This window comes from Dermacentor andersoni, chromosome 7, assembly GCF_023375885.2.
Source record: "Dermacentor andersoni chromosome 7, qqDerAnde1_hic_scaffold, whole genome shotgun sequence".
Taxonomy (NCBI): domain Eukaryota; kingdom Metazoa; phylum Arthropoda; class Arachnida; order Ixodida; family Ixodidae; genus Dermacentor; species Dermacentor andersoni.
In genome coordinates this window covers 136729481-136750726 of record NC_092820.1, presented here as the reverse complement: position 1 = coordinate 136750726, position 21246 = coordinate 136729481, and the positions used below count along the sequence as shown (strand labels likewise).

At 45.7% G+C, this 21246-nt stretch overlaps 1 protein-coding gene across 1 annotated transcript; it reads right to left on the bottom strand.

Annotated features, from left to right (window-relative positions):
- Positions 1-509: 509 nt before the first annotated feature.
- LOC126534589 (uncharacterized) lies at positions 510-20180 on the bottom strand. Its single transcript, XM_050181856.3, has 6 exons — positions 19416-20180; positions 11233-11397; positions 9346-9475; positions 5485-5630; positions 3548-3680; positions 510-840 (listed from the first exon to the last, which is right to left on the bottom strand). Exons 2-6 carry the CDS (start codon positions 11288-11290, stop codon positions 564-566), a joined length of 744 nt encoding a protein of 247 aa, XP_050037813.1. The 5' UTR covers positions 11291-11397; positions 19416-20180; the 3' UTR covers positions 510-563.
- Between the last annotated feature and the right edge of the window lie 1066 nt (positions 20181-21246).

Here is a 21246-nt window from a genome sequence, read left to right as displayed (position 1 = left end):
AAGGAGCAAAAGCCGCCAGATTTTCTCTCTCGCGCCCGCTCTTACTCGCGCCTGCACGAAAACGTCGAGTTCCGTCAAAAGTGCCACGCCCCGCTCTACCTACTAGCAATTCTAAAAACGCGACCCGAGTAGACGTCAAAATCTGTGACGTCACAACGAGCCGTGCGGCAATGGATGGGTGGATGGATGCTATGAGCGTCCCCTTTGGAACGGGGCGGTGGGTTGTGCCACCAAGCTATTCCTATTATATTGCCTAATGTCTTACGTAGGTTAAAAAAACAACACCATGAACTCCCACAACCAAATTTTCTGACCCCCTAATGCGAACTTTGCTTTTGTACGTCTCCGTTTTTTGTCGTTTCCCTACTTTTTTTCCACCAATCTTCCAATCGGCAACTCCCAAGGCTATAACGCCGCCTGGCGTCGTTCTATTTCGCGCCTTCTTTTTTTTCTGGACTTGTCACGCCATCCTGTTACAGCAAGAGCGTAGTTTAAAGAAAACAAAACAATCAGACGAACCCCGGCGAATCCGGAGGAAATTTTTTTTTTATTATTGCATTTCCCTACTGGTTGGCGTTGTCGCGTCGACTGAAGAGCTGCATGATGAGTATGCCGTACTCGACAAGGTTGCTCACTGGTTCGGGCGCGCCTGGGCCGAGCTCGGGCAGGACGGGCAGGGCCGCGCAGCTGGCCGAGCCGCGCGTGTGGGTGCCGCACACCAGGCTGAGCGACTCCCCGAAGATGTGCTCGAGCCGTCCCATGATGAACTGCTTCGGTCCGTCAGCGTTGTCGCAGCTGTCCAGCGAGGAGTCGACGCACTCGAGTAGCTCTCCGAAGTAACTGCGCGCATTGGAAATGTTTGTTTGTTTGTTTGTTTGCTTCCGAGAGTGGTTCGTATACCCGCTATGGCACATCGACCGAGAACCGAGTGACTTAAAGAAATGATCATGCGAGTCTAAGGAAGAAGCACTGCTGATAAATTCTGAATAGCTAAAAAGAATAGAGTCAGAGGGAAATTGAAGAACTTTAGCGAGGAAATCGTCCTGAAATGGGCAGGATAGTAGGTCGTCATTAGCATCGTCATCTTTCCCCTTCGCCATTATCACCATTAATTTGCATTACGTTTCACGTAAATCATTAGATTTCTTGCAAAGTGTTTTCTTTAAATACTTAATACAATATAATAACGTAGATGCAAACTTCATTTTGATGCGTGAACGGAGAAATTATCTGCATATATTGTCTAGAGTTCGAGGAAGTAAAGTAAGATTTCATCACTGTTTGTTTATTTTTTTTCTCTTGCAAACTCAGTTATGCTGTAGTTGTGTGCAGCGGTGCTGTTTTGAACACATTCATGTTTTTCTATATTGTTGAATTCGCCATCAGGCCAGCTCTGATTGGTCCAGCGGCTTGCTAGGGCCTCTGTAATTCGCTCAAATTGCCGCCGTTGCAGAATTATACAGTATGGTTAAATTTGACAATGTCCTAAATTGCACCCCAGGTGTGACTTTGCATGGGCAAGGTCAATAAAGAAACAGAATTAGAATTTGTGTTGCGTGTTACATAATATTTATACTAGTGCGCTATGGCTATGGGTAAATCAGTACTTAGTACTGCTTAGTTGTGTTTTGTGTTTGCATTAACATTTTATCGTATTCAATCTGTAGACTGATGTGCAGTTGAGGGGTAATTTTTGTACGGCATGTTTTATGGTTGCTTCATGCGCGGCCTGAATTTGGGACGAGCAGCTAGACAGACTGCTGCTCAGTAGTTTCTTTGTTCTTTTCTTAGCGTTTTATTTCTTTCTGTCTCATCTGTATGAAGAGAGAAAATGTCGAAAAAAGCGAAGTGGAAGAAGTGTATTACCTAAAGAGAAACGTGGTGCGCCACTGGCAGTGCGAGTCTCCTAACGCGTGCTGTGCCACCATGCGGGAGTGTCGGTACGGGTGTGCGCTAGGTTTGTCACCAACGTGGTTTACCTTAAAACATATTAATGTTAGCACAAAGAATGCTTTCCTCGAATTAAAGCACCGTAAAAAAAAGTATTTGCCAGTAATACATATTTTGTTGTTTATACTCAATTTATAACAAGGAAATGAAAACAGGCGAGTGAAAGTACCGCAGAGTGAGCGCAGGCGTTATAATATTCAAACCGCACCTTCTTTCTTCCTTATAGATAATGAATTTGCTTACAAATCATGCAACAAGAAGTTCACCTATTTGCATTACTGCGCCTACTGGTGCTCATATTCGCAAGGATAATCCTCATCAATCTTGCGCGCACCCGCCATGCTGGCTTAGCGGCTATGGCGTTGCGTACGTTATCTACGTTATCTATATTCTTAAGCGAACGTCACTATGTTCACACTGAAGTAGTGTGTGCTTTCTCTGATTTCGCTTTAAAAACACTGTTCGACTCTACGTTCGAAGTCAATGTTTTTCAAACTTTCGTATCCGATTCCACTGGAAAGTTTGAACACCCCCATCGAGCGCCGACCACAAGCGGCTGCACTGCGCATGCCCTTATCTCTCAATACGCTTAGCACTTCATCCTTGTTACAAACTGATGCCCTTTAGGGGTAGGAAGGGGTTTTCATATTGTAGATATGAGTGTCTGTATTTGAGTTGTGTTGAGTTGCACCGAAGTTAACCGCCTTAATCCACTCGACGCAGCTCGAGGGGTCGAGTTGTATTTCCAGTGAATTGAACTAGTCAAAATTCGATGAGGTAGCTTGGAGCAATACCCATACGCTTTTCAAACTTAATTGGCAAGGAAGAAAACTATAAAAATAATTAGTTGCTCAGTGGCTATGGTGTTAGGCTGCTGAGCACGAGGTCGCGGGTTCGAATCCCGGCCACGGCGGCCGCATTTCGACGGGGCGAAATGCGAAAACGTCCGTGTACTTAGATTTAGGTGCACGTCAAAGAACCCCATGGTGGTCGAAATTTCCGGAGTCCTCCACTACGGCGTGCCTCATAATCAGAAAGTGGTTTTGGCACGTAAAACCCCATAATTTTAAAAAATAATGACAAAAAACATAAACGAAAAAAGAGATAGTGGACACGTGTGAGGTACTATCGTAAAAACGTTACGGACAAACGAAAAAAAAATATAATCGAACTTAAGCGATTCTTCCACCTGTGCACTCGTTTAGCTTTCTTAGGGACCCTTCATAACCATGCTCCATTGGCGTGCCTACGTCCTGTTTTAGGATGACCTTTGAAGAGGTACTATCTGGTCGCTGGTCGCTAAATGCTGGACCAAGCTTTACGCTAAGCTCATCAGTATTTATAATAAAAAAGGAGGCTACAGCAATGAGGCCACCCAGACTCAGATATAGGCCGTGGCGTCCGCCATCGTTGGTCTCGTGCAAGCCATCCGATTTCTTGAATGAATGCCGCTGTGCAACCAACCGCTGGGCATAAGGCGGACATGTTGGGCTGTCGCGTCGTTCACAACGGCCGCAGCTGAACGCGACCGACCGACCCTACGGTGGGCGGCGAGCTTTTTTTTTTTCCAGGCTTCGTGCGCGAAGCGACCACGTACCAGCAGGCGTGATGAACGGCCTGGTTGCTAGCTGCCTTTTCCACGGCTTTCTGCAGATTGTGGTACATGCCTCGGACGCACCCGTTGAGCTTCGTGCCGACCGAGTTGCCGCACGGAGCACTGAGATGGTACTCTGCAGACAAAAGGAAGATTCATTGTTAATGGATTACAACTGGGTAAATAAATAAATAAATAAATAAAACGCAAAATTTTCGCATACCGTGAACACCGTCAAATAAATTTGTGAAACCATTCGCCTCTGTTGCTCAGTTGGAGCGACTGGTGTTCGTAAAACAATACATTGTATCTTGTTGTGAAATATGCTACAAATCTCTTGAGTAGAACTTTTGCGAAGCTCTCGTAAACCCATTGTGAAAATTTCTCGTAAACTGTAAACTTAGATAATACTCTCCCGGTGAGGGCCTTTATGGGTAACATGAATGAATTGAACGCCTGCCAGCTTAATATCCTCACACGTGTAGCTTACAGAAGTGCGATATCTGTCCTCATCGCAGAGTTACAAATTTGTAAACTTCGTGCTTCTGGTATTTTTTAAGCTTGCCGGTTTTCCGCATTTAAAATATACTTGGTCCTAAGTGTGAATTTGCTTCTTGCAGTAGGTATAATTCAGCTTTCTCTACTAATATTAGTTAGCTTTCTTACTATTATTAGCTTTCTCTGCTATTATTAGTTCAGCGGTTGTCAACGAAATGCGAGCATTTCTGCGTTTCACATGCACTCGAAGAGGGAAATCGGAGTTCCCACCGTGTGGATAGCTTTCTTTTAAGCTGGCGCGCTAGCTTGCTTATGATTTATTTGTTTGTAAACTGTTCGCGTGCGCATTTGTGCCCTAATGTTATTCATTTAAATGTCCACGGAATAAAGCCAGAGCGTTACGATAGCTGCGGCCGTTCTTTCAATTCACCCTTCATATTTCCACTAAGCTATACTATACTTCTATTACGGAACTTTTCTTTCACCACTTTCTCGTAGCAAATTTCTGTTGTTGCTGATACGAAATTGTACAACAGTCAATCACCCAGGGATTTTGGACATAAGCATTTCGAAAATCTGTTGAATTTCACCGCAATACGCAAGCGTAATTCATTGGGGAGCGTTGAAAAAGTTATATTTCAGAACATCTACCTAGTTTTCAATCAATCAATCAATCAATCAATCAATCAATCAATCAATCAATCAATCAATCAATCAATCAATCAATCAATCAATCAATCAATCAATCAATCAATCAATCAATCAATCAATTAATCAATCAATCAATCAATCAACAAGTGAGCTTTATTTAAACAAGTCAAGTAATGTGTACAAAATAGTTGGACCAATAGCCTATGTGGCTAGTAGCTGGTCCAATACACAAAAGTACATATACAGGTCAACCAAACACATATCATGTATTTTCAAGAAGCTTTCATTAGCTACTTCGAGAGGGTACTTCGGTCCTACTAATAACATACGCGTTTAGGACACTTAATCGGTACTTACTTAGTGCTGCGTTATAGCAGTTAATTCTGATCAACACAATGCTATAAAGCAGTAACGAAGTTGAGACGAAGTACCGTAAATGCGTTTGTTAGAAGAAGGAATTACCCTCTACACGGTGCTAATTGAAGCTTGTTGAAACCCGGCAATTCCTTTAAAATATGTATATAGTTTTTTGAAAATGGTACCCATTGAGTTACGCTGGTGAATTGCGGTGAAGGTCGATAAATTTTTGAAGGGGAAATGTCCAAAATTTCTGGACTTCAGTACTTGTGGAAGCGAAATGACATTGTCCCCAATGCGCCGCAATAAGGATTTCGTTTAATCGCGACAACAGCAAAGGGGGAAAAACGTGACGACTACGTCCCCTTTGCTTTTGGGGACGAAGTCACAAACCCAACACTAGCATTTTACGTATGCGCTGCGCGCCTTCTCACGTTTCGCCATGTCGGATTCCTCGGTGCAGATGGCCTCGAAGTCTTCCTCCGCAGCCTTGAGGACCACCAGGCACGTTCCGCGGGTCGTACCTTCCAGGCAGTCGTCGATGTACTTCAGCGAACACTCGATCTCGGAAGTCCACACCCTAAAAGGGGCGTTACGTTCGTTTTGCACTGCAGTTAGCGGGCATGTCCAGGGTACGTTCGACTCGCCTGCACCACTTGAACCAGTTCGCGAGGTGCTGCACCCTGCCATTCGTTACAGTGGTGCAGCAATGGCGCCCGCAGAAACACGACGTTCGTTTCAAAAGGCGCAGGAAAGGTGCAGGGCTGGTTCATGATTTTGCTACACCCGCTCCACTGTCGGTGCCGACTTGGTGCAGGCATACAGGTGCGAAGCAGCGGCGCAGCAGACGGGCGCGAGCACCGTAAAAAGCCCGCTTACGCACGTGTGATGCGTCTACACAACTGTAGTGTGTATTTACGCCCCAGAAACCGATCATACCTGCAGTTCAGCACCTCTCAAACTTACGCTCTCCGTGCACGTTAGTCTGACATAGCATAACGTCTACACCGCGTCTGCACCTTTGCCTTCGTTTCGAGTGTTTCGCTGATCCTGCACCTCCGGAATCGAGCTGCACAGTTTCCGAACTTCTCGTGAACCGCCGTGAACTGGTTCACAGTGGTGCGGGCGAATCGAACAGACCAGTGTTAGTGGAGGCGTAAACGTGATGTTGATGACGATATGTTGCCATCCCCTTTGAAAGGGGTTGGTGGCAAAGAGTGAACTAGCCCGCTTGAGTTGCGTAGGTATGCTATACATGCTTTTCATTCTAGCATTCCTGTATACATCTCTAATATTTTTTTTCTCATACTCCAAACTTCGCTGTCTACCTTGCAGCGCTGCCTATGCCTGTAACGGATCCGGTCGTATCAGTCTCTTCCCTGCTTTTTGCCCACCAATACCCTAAAGGTCTCTTGCTTATCTCGACCGCTGACCGGTTGATGCTTCCCTCCACTTTAAATCCAAGCACTTCTGGAAGGTGTACGTTATCTAGAGGTCTCACTGGGTGGATCCCCTCGCATTCCATTAGGACGTGCTCAGTGGTCTCCGGATATTTGACGCAGCATACACATGCGTCACCTAGGGCCCTATAACGTAAAACTATTCCAATATATTTCTATTCCAATCTCGTGACGTCAAATTTGCGTAACCGCCAACGCAAACACCGGGCGGTCACCCGCAGGGTTGTCAGAACAGACCAATCAAACGCTTTCCTCGTTCATAGGAGGTCACTTTTGTTTGCTTGAAAAACGAATAAGATTGCCTACACTGAGCGGCTTGTTGTATCTAATTGGCTGACAAGAGGCGACGAGAACGCTTAAGTGGAGAGGGATTCGATGGGGCCGAGCCACTGCACTGAAAGTCGATAACCGGACGAAGAGGGTGGTGCCGGCGTCTACGATTGGTCGGCTTTCCCTTACTTAGCTTGCGGTGGCTGGTCGAAAATCGCGGCGGCATGCAACGGAAGCTCAAGAATGACGCTAAAACGGACCCTCAGCAAAGAAGAGTTAGCAGAATGAGGGGGTAAACGTGCCGAAAGTGCTCGAAAACGTTACACGGCCACGCAAAAAGCTTTATTATACGTAAATACACCCATGCTCTCCGGCAGGTGCGAGTAGCCAGCGTCTGAGCGATCGGCGGCAGCCATCTTCTATTCCTTTCGGAACGGGGCAGCCTGCGGCTATTCCGAAGAAAATTCAGTTTTGTTCGGCATATTAATGCATCTTTATCGCGTACACGTCACTTTGACGCGGTGAGTTCTTGCGGTTTTGTGACGTCGCCTGACAGGCAGGTGAAGTGGGTGCAGCCCGAAAACTTTTTACCAATAGCCGAGGGCTAATGGCGAAAAGGGGTCGAATCAGAAATAACTGTTTTTCTTTTTTCTGTCAAATCATGCATAATCAGTGTGTACACATCATATCAGATGGGGAGGTATCGCGGTTTTCGTAACGTCGCGTGACAGACAGGTGAAGTGGGGGTGGTCGAAAAAAGTTTTTGACCAATCGTGGAGGGCTGATAGCAGAATTGGAATAGAAAAATTTGGAATAGTTTTACGTTATAGCGCCCCTAGTTGCGAATATTTGCTGCAGTAGGTTTTTGTCCTTAGGCAACCAGCTCGATTTTCGAATAGCAAGGCACCTCGTGTTATCGCACACATTTTTCCCTTCTAAATTTTTTCTGATGAGCGGTCGGATTGGTGGCACCAGCCGGCGTCGCAGAGTTCAACCAGACGAACGCAGCGCTAATATTGTAGTAACGAAGTGTATTGTATTTCGATGCTGCTGTAAATTATCGGGGGGGTTGAGCCGTGGCGTAATCGCGAACACGTTGCGTTTTAAATGTTTTTTTTTTTCGACAAGAACACTCATGAGACACGGAAACGCTTCTATACTGCATTGTGGTTAGACGAAGCGACACGAGATGTCGCTACCAGCGTCCAGTAGTCCGCCATTACGCAGGCGCCCTTGCGTATACCGGAATACCGGACACGCTATAACTCTCCGATGTTTCCCTCGGTCGCCTGTGTGTCGCACTCTACGAAGGTGTTCTAATTTTTTCTAAGCGGCACTGGTCTCAATGAGTTATTCTAATATTGCATGTCTTATGTGTATGTTACGTGGGCGTGCTAAGCGTTGCATGTCTGGTGCGTATCATTTCATTTATGATATCGCATTCGCCTAAAGTACTCAGCATGCTAGGAGTGCCGCCAGGCTTGCATAGAAGAGAGAGCATCTCTCTCTCTCTCTTTTTGTCTCTTCTCCCCACCTTCTTAGTCCTTATTTTTTAAATCTTCAATTTAATTTTGAATATCCTCTTCTAGGTGCCAATTATTTCTGTTTGATAGTGAAACTAGTTTCACCAGTCCTTTCTTTTTGTTCATCTTCAGCATGGTGAAAAGCGTATTGCTGCCGAACGAATTCGGAATTTTCATTTTTTTTTTTTGTGAGCATTCTCATGTTTATAGGATGTGGACTCCATTCCAGAACTCTCTGCTGGAACGTCAGATATGAGTACGTAATCTATTTTATGTCGAGAAAACCTGGAAAGCTCCCATCCAACCACTTGAAATATATAGGCTGGATGCAAAACATCGTGAAGGCAAATGTAAGAAGTGAACCCACTACACGATGAGGAACTGATACCGACAGCAAGCAACACATTTTAATGAAATAATTTATGCATATTCAAACTTGCAACGTGACTCCAATAGGAAGCGTTCCAAGTTGTTTGCGGCACATTTTATTTGTACATCATTTTCATGATTCATCAGCGCTTTTCCTTTTGGTGAACCCTGCCTTGGCGTGCGCAATTGTACACACAGAGCCTGAAGGGGTTAATATTTTTTCGCTGACAGTTCTGTAGTGGTCATGTGCCCTGTGTTTCTCCAGGGATACATGCTAAAGAAGTTGGGCTACCGCATTCTAGAATCGATTTTTAATGCAGAAGCTAGACGCCCCTGCGTGCGTTCCCAGAGGCAGTATTTTCGATCGACCGCTTTGTGGGATATCGCCTCCAGTGCTAGTTGAACATCAAAATCAGACGATGCGAGCTTGACATCATGTTTCACACAGTGTAGTTCTAGAGTGCATTTCTTGGCGAAATGCTGATTGGGTAAGTTAGGGATCGCGGTGGGCATTTAATCAAGCCAAATAAGATATCCCCAAATACAATCAATCAGTCGATCAATCGATCAATCGATCGATCGATCAATCAATCAATCAATCAATCAATCAATCAATCAATCAATCAATCAATCAATCAATCAATCAATCAATCAATCAATCAATCAATCTTACCGGCAGGCCTCCCGAAGTTCTTGGGGCGTTTCTGCAATTGTCGTACTGTTGCCGTAAACGACGAAGCTTGAGCCGCATGCTCGGAGCCGTTGTATGCCGCAGTCCCGGTTCTCCTCAGCGTGGCAGAGAGCTGCCGCAAGGAGAAGTGAGCGTGCTTAGCTTATTAAGAAAGTTCCTTGGCCACTTAGGGCCCAACAAAGAGCTGACTTAAAGCCGTGCTACGATGCTTCTATAATTATCCCTATAGTTCCCGATTTGCCAGGAGAGGGAAGGAAACTCTCTTCCTCGTATTTCAGAGCGTGGTGCAGGGCGGAGTTTGCGAAAGCTTTCTTTTTCCATTCCGTATGCTTCACAACTCGGGGACACCATAGTTGTCACAGGGATCTGCTTGGTCAAGCGGGTCGTCTCCCTCTGCCGAAAAATGTCTTCTTCAATCTTAATGCCCGTTTTCATTTATTCAGAGAAGCGTATCGCAACTTTAAGCTAACCTTTGATTATTAATAGAGAAATAGTTAATTTACCCCTATGCTTTTCTTCGCCTCATTGTCTGCTTTGCGCAGTTTTCGCGTTTAAAAATTCGTCACGTTTATTGGCCAACGCTAAAGATGGCATAGTCTGAAAGGAAATGGCAGTTTGAAAGGAAATAGCAAAAGCTGTGCCCCAAAAACCCGTTCCCCGTTCTCTCCCATGCACGCGTCCTGTTTTTGTCAACAAGGTCAACGGCGATGCTGTTGACGTAGAGCGGTGGGTTCCATTGGAACCAGCGCGCCCGCCACTACAAGTCAGCTTCGTTGTTATAGTTCTTTTATCTTTCGCACATATTCTACGTTTCAACATTGTTAATCAGTTGCAATAAGAAAAAAAATATCCATAATACCGCGTTTTATTCTTCAGAATAGTGGCTCTGCATTGCTTCTTGCTACGAACGCGTAGTTCAGCCTACAGCACAAAAACTGGACACAGAAAAGGGACACCCGACACAGGCGCAGTGTCGTGTGCCGCTTTTCTGTGTCCCATTTTAGTGCTGTTTGCTGAAGTAGATGTTTTAATGGTCCGAAGCACCCATAATTACCCTGCCTCCCTATGTTTCACTCCTTACCTATCCGTAACCAGCTGCCTAAACGTATGTTACATATAAGCTGACAGCAGCATATCATTTAGATACTGTCTTAAAGCTCTAGATCAGGCCGGTGTCATGACCGTCGATGTGGCAGTTACAAGCAAGCTCTTTCCTAAGCTTTCCTCTCTGACCAATTTGATATTTGCGAATCAAGGGGCAATAATAATGTTTAAAGAAAAGCTTACCGCGTATATCTGACGCAGTCAGTGGTCTCTGATAATCTGACAATATGCGCCTAAGTGTTCTTGCGTTTTTTTTTTTTGCACGCTATAAGCTACTCACCTTCCCGGTTAACCCTATTCATATTGTCTAATTGTGACCATGCACGTAGTGCCACATGATATGATGTCAGTTCAGCAGTTCTTCGTTTAGAGCAATGAATGATCGAGAGTGATCCAGAAAAATGGTGTAAGAAATGAAAAGGAAACACAAAAACATACCGCAAGAGAGAGAGAGAGAGGGAGAGAGAGAGAGACGAGTGCCTGTTTGGACTAACCTTCAACTAGTTTATTAGAAGTGTAAGGGAGAGGGGGGGAGCAATCCCAAATGCTTCTGGACTTAACGTTACAGCACAAGGCGATGCGCTCCCAACGAAGGAAACAAACAGCAGACAGATACGCATTTACACGCGCGCACACACAGTAATGATGTGTTGAACGTAGTGAATACGCCTGACGCGATGCATACCGTATAGGTAACGCATTTCTTTTGGCGAAAACACTATACGGAAACGGTGCTGTGCAGTTTGAGATGGAATGCAAATTTACCAAAAGCACATGCCACCAATGTCACCGCCAGACGGTGAAGAGAGTGGCTGGCGGACATCCCGTTCGGTATGCGTCGGCTCCGAAGAGGAAACGAAGGGCTCCTTTGTTTCGTGGACGAGGGCAGTGGTCTGTCGCCTCGGCTTGCTCGCTCCGTCAGCGTTGACCCTGAGCAACGCATAAGGAAGCACGCTTAAGTCAGGCTCGCCGCGAGGAGACAACTCGCTGCCTTCTAAATCATTTTCGACACACTGAAAGCACGCAATCATGCAACTTTCGATGCACGATGAAACGTTTCTATATACGCGCGTAACTATGAACTTTGCTTTGGGCAAGTTTTCTTCTCTACTGCTGCAGCTATCGTAAAGTTTACTTGCCACAAGAATTGGCCAGAAAAGAAAGTTTCATTTGTTCCCGTCAACGATTCCATCTTGCTTCTTAAAGGTGAGGGTTGCAGTGTGGGCTTGTTGGTAATGCATCTGTCTATTAGCCATTCATGTTGTCTATTCATGCATTGTTGGCCTTGGGACAATTATACACCTTTAGGGGTGCGAAAGTTATTACTGCGTTTATATATGCTCGCCTCAAATGGGTTGTCTAAGCTTTCTAGGAAAGGCACGGAAGAGTTCTGCCAATTAAAGGGCGTCTCTTCAAGAATATTTCCCATCACGTACCTCGTATAAAAAACAAAATTAATTTCCCAGGGTTTACATGCCCAAAAACCACGATATGAAAACGGTGCACGGCGTAACGGGGCACTCCCGATTGTTTTTGACCGGTCGGGTTTGCTTGCCGGGCCACTAAATCTGAGCACACAGGCGTCTTTGCAGTTTCCCCCAATCGTCCTGCGCTCAAAGCTGCGTCGCCGTGAGCCCGCACCCACCGGGATACAATACCCAACACGTTCCGCCCATCACTGCGCTGAACTTTGGTATCAGCATGATGTCAAGATGGAGGTGCACTACAGAAGGGGTCAGGCTACTCGATTAACCGCAAACAGAACAAAAACAAACAAACAAACAAACAAACAAACAAACAAACAAACAAACAAACAAAAAGCTTGGAAACCACCCAGTCTTCAAAAGGGATGCTCATAGTCATTTTTACGATACTTTTCCGGGGTCAGTTCTGATAGAGAGACTGGTTAGTCGTGACGTTTAAAGGCGCCTGGCCAGTACCAAGCGTATTCGCTAATGCGTAGGAACATATACCGCAGATGTTTCGGGGACTCTAGGGAAGTGAAGGAGGTTCTTTGAACAAAACTGTAAGCTCATTGTTACTAATACACAAATGATATTGGGCTCAAATGTTCATGTGAATAATTTCGAACGGTTATATAAACTTATTTACTTCGTTGAAAAAAGTGTTGCAGCCTGCAGGGGGCCCTTAAAGAGAATAAGGTGACCAAATTTAACCCATTATGGTCCCCCAAAACCCCCAAAAATGTAACAACTACATTTTGTTGATTTTTGGTACCCAGTGCCATTTGGTACTCGTACCATAACTTTATTGTAAAAGTTTCGCCATCGCAGCATTCGTTTTTTTGAACGCTATGATGGGGCATTTCATGAAGGATACCATCGAAGAATTCCGTGACTTATTACTGATCAAATGATTGTTCTTTGATATCCTCCCCCCTCCGCCTTCTATGTAACGCCCTGCGGAGCCTTTAGGGCATATAAATAAAAGAAATATATAAGTGCACTGGACTTCATGGGAATAAAACTCGATACAGGTCTTAGAAGGTACAAGTTATGTTCTGAAACTTTAAAAAAATATTGGGGTGAAGAATCAGTAATTACTTTGCGCAGGCCCGCTTATCGTTCTAATGACAAAGCTATCAATTTAGTGGGAATAATCCTTTGATAGGGAGTAGTTTTTTACGATTCATGCGTGTGACCTCTGACTTCAGCAGGTACCGGGGAAGAGCTTTGGTGTTTCTTTCCGATACGCGCGCAGTGATATTGTAGTGATGATACTTTACTGATATGTTATTGCTATTTTACGACGGATGCAGGCATACAGGATATTCAGGCATGCAAGCGTTAAGTATTTGGTTCAACTGCGGGTGAAACATTCAACATATCTATGACTTCTCCGACGACAGCACATTTCTTGCGTCAGAATCCGGTGGTTTGACTTGCTCGGTGTCATTTCGTGGGAATTTCTTGGCCTGTCAGCAGATGGAGCCCGCCCCTGGTTCCCCAATACGCGTTGTCTTCCTTTTATTGCATAGCTCATCTTGTTCGGTAGATGAACAGACATCTTCGTTGTTTCTTTCTGTTGCCTCCCTTTAATTTTCAAATTTGTAATACTACTTTGTACAAGAGGTGTATATTTATAAATATAGCTTTAAAATTATCGAAGTTATCTTTATTAATTAAAGTCAACCGTAACACTTCGCCACTTCAAGGACTGAGAAGAAAGAAGCATCGTCATATTTGTTGGTGACAAGAAATGGACCAAGAGGATTAATGAGAAGGTTGATGTGATCGACATTCTCTTCTTATAGTTGCAACCCTGTCTGCAATATTTGCAGCCAGCAAAAAATATTTTGCCAGAATACAAGAAAACACAATGCCGTATGTGGATTGAGAGCAAGGAAACCTCTGTCGCGTACACATAGGCCCAACGTACTTTATAGGGTGCACATATATTCATTTTTTTGCAACGCTGTGAAAGTCACTGTATACGGAATGTCACGCACTCATCAATTACGCCATTCTTTTCTGAAGCTTGCGCACAAGGGTTAGCTTGGCCAACCATATGGCAAGCATGAAAAAAAAAAGGTAATAAAGAAGATGCGCGCACACCCGTACTCGTTATGTCTAACACTTCTCGAAGTTCGGTCACAAATAAATCAAAGACATCATGCGGCTGACAAAAAGAAATACAATGTGGTATCCTTTCTTAAACGATCGCGAAATAAGAAAAATGGTACGTTTCGACCAGAAAGCCTGCCTTCGTGCATAGCGTTCGCCGCGAGCGTTTCCCGGTAAACATTATGGTTACATCCGCTGCAGTTGCTGGAAAGCGTGAGAAGCAGTCAGGAATCTTTGAATGCCATCGCGTTGCACTCTCAGGTGAAGCTTAGCGTCCTACAAATTTTTGATGGGGCCTTACCGAGGCGCAGTCAGAACGCAGGCGAGAGCTTGCGCGGACAAGGAACGCGCGGATAACACGGACTTCCGAGATCGCGAACACCTAGCGCGCTGGTGTTCCGCTTCGCCGCTTCGCCGCTTCGCTGTTTCGCCGTTTCGCCGTTTCGCCTAGAGTTACTGTATACGGCTCCCGCAGGGAGCCATATACAGTGGCGTAGCAACAGGGGGGGGGGGGGGGGGGGGGGGGCCGGGGGGCCGTGGGCCCCGGGTGCACGGGGCCAGTAGGGGGGTGGGGGGTGGGGGTGTCATATACGTCTGAAGACACCCGAAAATTGTTGATATCGTCGCCTTCCTCGACTACACCCGGGGGGGGGAGGGGGTGACAGAAGAGCTAAGGGCCCCGGTTGCCAGACGACCTAGCTACGCCACTGGCCATATGCTTCCTGCGGTTGCCATATACACTAACTCTAGCTTCGCCCGCTCAGCCAACGCCTCCTACATGGCACAAGGCTGGCGCACATAACTAAATTATGGGGTTTAACGTGCCAAAATTACTTTCTGATTATGAGGCACGCCGTAGTGGAGGACTCTGGAAATTTTGACCACCTGGGGATCTTTAACGTGCAGCTAAATCTAAGTACACGGTTGTTTTCGCATTTCGCCCCCATCGAAGTGCGGCCGCCGTGGCCGGGATTCGGTCCCGCGACCTCGAGCAGTGGCGCACTTCCATCCTTGACGTCATGTTACTTTATCCGACAGCCACATAATCTAATAGGGACGCTCCCGAGAAAGCCGCGGTGATGTTGAGGTCACCCATTCTTTGGTCCAGGTAGCATGACGTCATAAAGCAGAGTGCATATGCAGTGGATCAGCTCCGTCGAAGCGCGCACGCGCCGTGGTGTCGCAGCCAATGGGAATTTAGGCTGCTACAGATGCCGGACGCCGGCTTTTTCACTCAATGACCCACTTGACGCTTTCGCATCAAATAAAAGAAAAATAAGTGTAGCGCGCGTGTTGCAACTGCAGAAATCGAACGAATGGAGCGAGCTAATGTGTTATGACGTCATGACTCATCCATGCCATGGGTACCGAAACGAAAGTATCAGAGCAAACTATGTAGCGCGATATGACGCTTGTAAGCATTTGTTTCCGAAGTTTGAAAATTTGGTCTGTGTTTAATGACAGTAAATGAAATAATGAGGTTTTACATGCCGAAACAACTGTCTTTTTATGAGGCACGCCGTAGTGGGGGACTCCGGAAATTTCGACCAGCTGGGGTTCTTTAGCGTGCACCCAAATCTAAGTACACAGGTGTTTTCGCATTTCGCCCCCATCGAAATGCGGCCGCCGTGGCCGGGATTCGATCGTTTAAGGAAACTAACAACAAAAGGACAAATAGAACATATCGTGCCACTGCTTCTTTAAGCTTGAGAGTCGCGAGCAAGCTCTAATCTGTCTTATAGCGTAGACACGCAGCCTGCAAGGTCGTGCCAAAACCAAAGTCCCCTCTCGGTGTGAGATAACTAAATTCACGGCGTTTAAGGTATCTTACCTGTGCGAGACAGCACATTGACATTGGCATACGCTGCAGTATGGAAACTTCTTTCGAGAGCAAACATAGAAAGAGCAAACGTACAGGCGATATGTCTGCCTTCAGGTGGCTCTTGACCTCGGCGACAAGTAAAGCCCTCTCTACGGTCCTTCACGCTATCGCAAAAAAGACGACGAATAAGGCCTTTTCGAGCCGCGTAAGTCAAGGGCGTAAGAGCGTTCACAGATCTTCGTCTAGGCACAACACTGACATGGCGCTCTTTTTTGTTTTCTTTTTTGTTGTTACAGTTATAACGGTTATAGGGACTTTGCAGTAGCTTTCACGATGTCACAGTCACCGTGTTGGCGGTGTTAGCTCCCAGGTAATGGTCACATGTCGCCATGACAGCTATAAAGTAAACCACATATCTGACATATTGAAGAATAGAAGGCATCTCGTCCGGTTTCAATTCTGGGACATTTGTGCCAGGGCGGTCGTACGAATTTTGCAACAGCAACAGTTCTGGACAACCCTCGTCTTCGCATCACGGCTCTCAATAGTCACTTGTCTGCATTTATGTATGTATGTATGTATGTATGTATGTATGTATGTATGTATGTATGTATGTATGTATGTATGTATGTATGTATGTATGTATGTATGTATGTATGTATGTATGTATGTATGTATGTATGTATGTATGTATGTATGTATGTATGTATGTATGTATGTATGTATGTATGTATGTATGTATGTATGTATGTATGTATGTATGTATGTATGTATGTATGTATGTATGTATGTATGTATGTATGTATGTATGTATGTATGTATGTATGTATGTATGTATGTATGTATGTATGTATGTATGTATGTATGTATGTATGTATGTATGTATGTATGTATGTATGTATGTATGTATGTATGTATCCTATCTCAGCATTGTGCATATTGTTAGCGAAGCCTGCGCCGGGCACTGTAAGGCAAGACACAAGAGGAGAAGCAACAGTTCAGGTTCCCAACAGGTGCAGAAATTTCGTTGTTTGCATCAGCCCACAGCTGCTGTCGAGACGTCGGAGTTACAGGTTAGGTAGCTAGAGAACCTAATGTGCCACCGTGTAGGTTTCGGGACTCTCGATCACGGATCTTTGGGCAGACCCATTAGACATTCGGGCTTTCTAGGCAAGTGCCGAAGGCGGCTCGACTTGCCGTTGCAGTCTGGGCGGTCCCGAACCGAGGTATATTGTCTGTACGGGAAACATAAAAATGGTGTCTGGCGAACACAAATTACCTAAAAGGGAGTAAATGATTATGCCCCGCTGCAGTTAACGCAAAGGATGCTTATAGACTGTACTGCGCCAAGTTACCGCAATAATTCGAATAGAGGTATTATAAACTTCGCCAACCACCCCACGTATTCCCGCGCCTCGCTGAGTGCAAGTCAAACAGGTGGACACGCGGAACCTTTGACGGGGCGTGTAGCCGCCAAACTACGCTCGTCCTCCTCCATCTTTATTTCTCTCAACTCTTTTATTCCCTTTACCCCTTCCCCGTGCAGTACTGTTGAGGCGACCTCCTAAGTGAGAGACAGTTACGTTACTGCACTTATATTTTCTTTTTCCCAATTTCAAAGTCACTGCGACGGACTGACGTTTTCTCCTGCTACCCAGTAGAAAACGAGCGAGACGGAAAACTGGTAGGAGGCGTAGTACTTCGGCAAATATACGCCGATTGTGCCAGCAATTGGAGCACTGTCTGACGTGAGTTATACAAGGTTCCGGTTCCAGTCTGCAAATCCCGTTGAAATAAAGCTAAGAGCTTTATTTGCAATGCCGACGATCCTGGCTGCCGCTGTTGGTATTATATCAGCGCTGTTGCATCCATTCTCGGAACGTTGCACCCCCTGTCTTGTGGTCCAACAGTGCAAAGAGTGCAAGCAACCCCCTGGTGGCACCAGATAAAGAGTGGTGACAAATCGTCTTGTCAGCAAATAAACCTTAAATAACAGCAAGTTATAATCTGCGTGATCATGTAATTTGCTCCTGTTCTACAAATACCACCGTCTCTTCTTTAGTTAGTTCGGGTAGATAAAAAAAAAAAAAAAACATCTGTCGTGACAGATCGCGTTGTTTGGCGTTTTCAGGTTTCAGCTGCATTTATGGAAGAGACAGACGTTATTTGTGCTACATATGCTAATGCGCATATAGCTAACTAAAAATCAATAGTTACCTTTAAATATTTTTTCTAGAGCACAATATTCAATTGAAAAATGCTCAATCGTAAGTCCAGCACCACTTTCGAGATATCCAGCCTTAGAGTCCACTACAGAGTACATGTGTGCTCCAGCTAACAATTTTCTGAGAACGCGCATGCGTGCGTCAGGCAGTTCGGGTAATCTTATCTGTAACGGCAATACATTAGTTGCAGATTCTGGATGCGGATATCACAAAGGCGGCTGTATTATAGGATTTGAGCTGAGAAGACCCGACCTTACTACTGCTTGTCTTTTATTCCGCATTTGAAACGTGTGCCCTAAAGTGAATAAATAAATAAAGGAGGTAATTACTACACTCTTACACAAAGGTACACCCTTTGGGGTGTACATTTGCCACACAACAATAATCGTCATCTGCCTTGCTTGCGTTTCCTTTCTTGAAAACGCCGCGCCCGCTACTTTCCTGTAGGGAATGCTATGTCATGCTGATAACGCGCATGCCGTTCGTTACTGGGAAGTACCGGGCTCGCAGCGTTAAAGAAACGAAATGCGGACAAGACAGATTACGATTATTGCTGTGTGGCAAGATACGATCCAAAGGTTGTAATTTTGTTTTAGAGTCTAGGGGAGTATTCTTCATTACGAACCTTGACATTGCGATTTGTTGCACAAGCAACTTCCGGATGATCGGGAAATCCATCTCACGAAGTTGAATTGCACTGCATGCTCCATGCAGGTAAGAAAACTGTTCGAATTAAAAAAAAAAAGAAGAAACTTCGTATATATACGACCGTGAGCCAGTCCATTAATATATTTCCGAACTGAATAAAGGCATCCACATCCGTACTTAGCTGTACAAAATAAATTCCTATGGCATTTCAGGTTCGCTGATTGGTTACGATATACAGTGTGTTACTGCTACGTACGACTGAATCAAATTATTAAAAACAGAAGATATGAATCAAAATGATACAATTTGCAGATCAAGCTTCGTGACGTCGAGGGACGTCAAAACCTGCACGATAATCCCCAATACGGCTGCTTCATAAACATAATTTCAATAACTGACCGTTTAAGCATGTTGCGACAACATCTGCTTTAGGTGAAGTCATGGCTGAAAAAAAGACGAGTGTACAAAGAGCACCAAGGAACACAGGACGAGCGCGTGCTATCACCTGAAATGGTTTTAATAATGCTCTAATAAACCCTGTAAGCGCTCGTCCAGCGTTGTTCAATCGTATTTGTCCATTAAAGCTTTCCTGACCATGAATCCACACCCTCTCGTCCAGCTCGCCATTAAAGCATTAAGTCCTATGGCAGAATAAATCGCTGCGCTCACCGTCGAGTGTCGATCAAACACCTCCGAGGACCACTGGGATCTTGCTTCGATGAGGCGCGATCAATTCCTCTTTTATGTGCTCTGATTGTTGTCCCTGAATCGTCGAAGAGAGAGAGCGGAGGGAGAGTGTCTCGGCAGAATCCCTCCTATTTAGAGGTTGGATTCAATTTCTGTAGCTTCACCGCTGTTTCGCTTGCTCATATCGGGCGCTGTCCTCCTCTCTCACCTTCAAATCGCGCGCGCGTCGGGGCTTTCGACCCCATCGTCCCTTTCTTTCTTATCTATCTGCTGCACTCTTTCCCTTGGCTGCAGCGCATGCGTGGCGTCTGATTCACCCTCCCGCCCACTCAGCCAACCCGTAAGTGTGTCGTACCAGTCTTTATCTGTAAGCGACGGAAAAGGATTCGGTCTCCGTCTATTTCGCCTCGTATAGCGAACTGCTTGAAGTGAGCAGAAGTGGTTGCTTGCTTTTTTTTTTTTACAGCGAAAGCTGTATATGACTAACCTTCTTTAGTTTTTTCGGCGTCCCGCAGCAGAAATGGACTTAGCGATTCCTAGCAATTCCACACGGATGCAGTGCGGCGGCGCAGATGTCAAATTGCGGAACAGATTAGAACGGTCGCCGTGAACAATAGCGTGACGTCAAGATTAGCGCAGTATATAAGCAGGAGAGGTATCGGCGCTAAAGCAGCTGAGTTATGGATAGGGCGGTACGTATAGTTCGTGCACCCGAAGAACAACATGCGTACAAGGAGCGCCGGAGGGAACAGCAACGAGAATGCAAACGGCACCGGCGCGAAACGACCACCGACGAAGAACATTCCCGCGATGCTGAACAAAAACGGCAATCGCGAGCCCGGGAACCTCCGAACGAGCAACGACGCCAGACTCGCAACGCAAGAAATGACAACCATTCCACTCTGTGAAGATGGAATGGCAGCGAAAGCACTTTGGTTTTCGTTTGAGAGCTTTGAATGTCGTCAGCTTTCGCTGTCGTTCTATCTTCACAGAATGGAATGATTGTAATTTCTTTTTTCTTGTGCCTGTTTTGCGCTCACTTCACGTGCTTGACCAGTTGGCTCACCAAAGAGGTTCTTCAGAAGCTCAACGTTGTAAAAGTAAAATCAGGCAGTGTATATGCCGGGTGCGTTTATTTCATATTGAATAGATTGTAAAAAAAAATTGGAGGGCGCTTAAGCTTCGCCTTTAAGAGTGGAACGCGAAAGCACTAAAAAATCTCAAACTGCTTCCTACTCTTCCCAGCAGCTGCAGCTTATGTAGTTATTATGTTTTCCAGGAAGCGCTGGAGGCGAACGCCATGAGCGAAGGCGAGCTTATCCCCACCCCCCTCCTCATGGCGGGCGCCGCCGCGTATGCGGGGAGGCGAGCGCCATCTGGATGGGGTTGCAAGGAATCGAGCGGGGCTCGTATCAAGACAGACCTCCAACGGCAGCTAGAAAAGAGCTTTGGGTTTAAGTTTCCGCGTAACAGAATTATCTTTTCTCGTATTGTAATGACGCTGAATTTCAAAAGGGATAATCAGCCCAGCAGTAGCGAGCAGCGCGAGCTCACTCGCAATCAGTGCACGAGTTGTCGTCGTCGTTTTAGAGCTACCACCGAATACGAGGCGCGTCTGCTTAATTACATTGGTCCCGGGTGAGAAACGGAGCCATCCTGGTGACTCGGGGAGCAGACAAGATGAGCGCATGTGACTAGGGATAACCAGAAGCCCATTCTGACCGTCGGGCTAATAGTTGCGGTGGTAGAGGTGTGTTGTCTCACGCGGCAAAGTGGGCTGTTTGACGGCGTAGTGTCCGTGTGTAAGGAACGA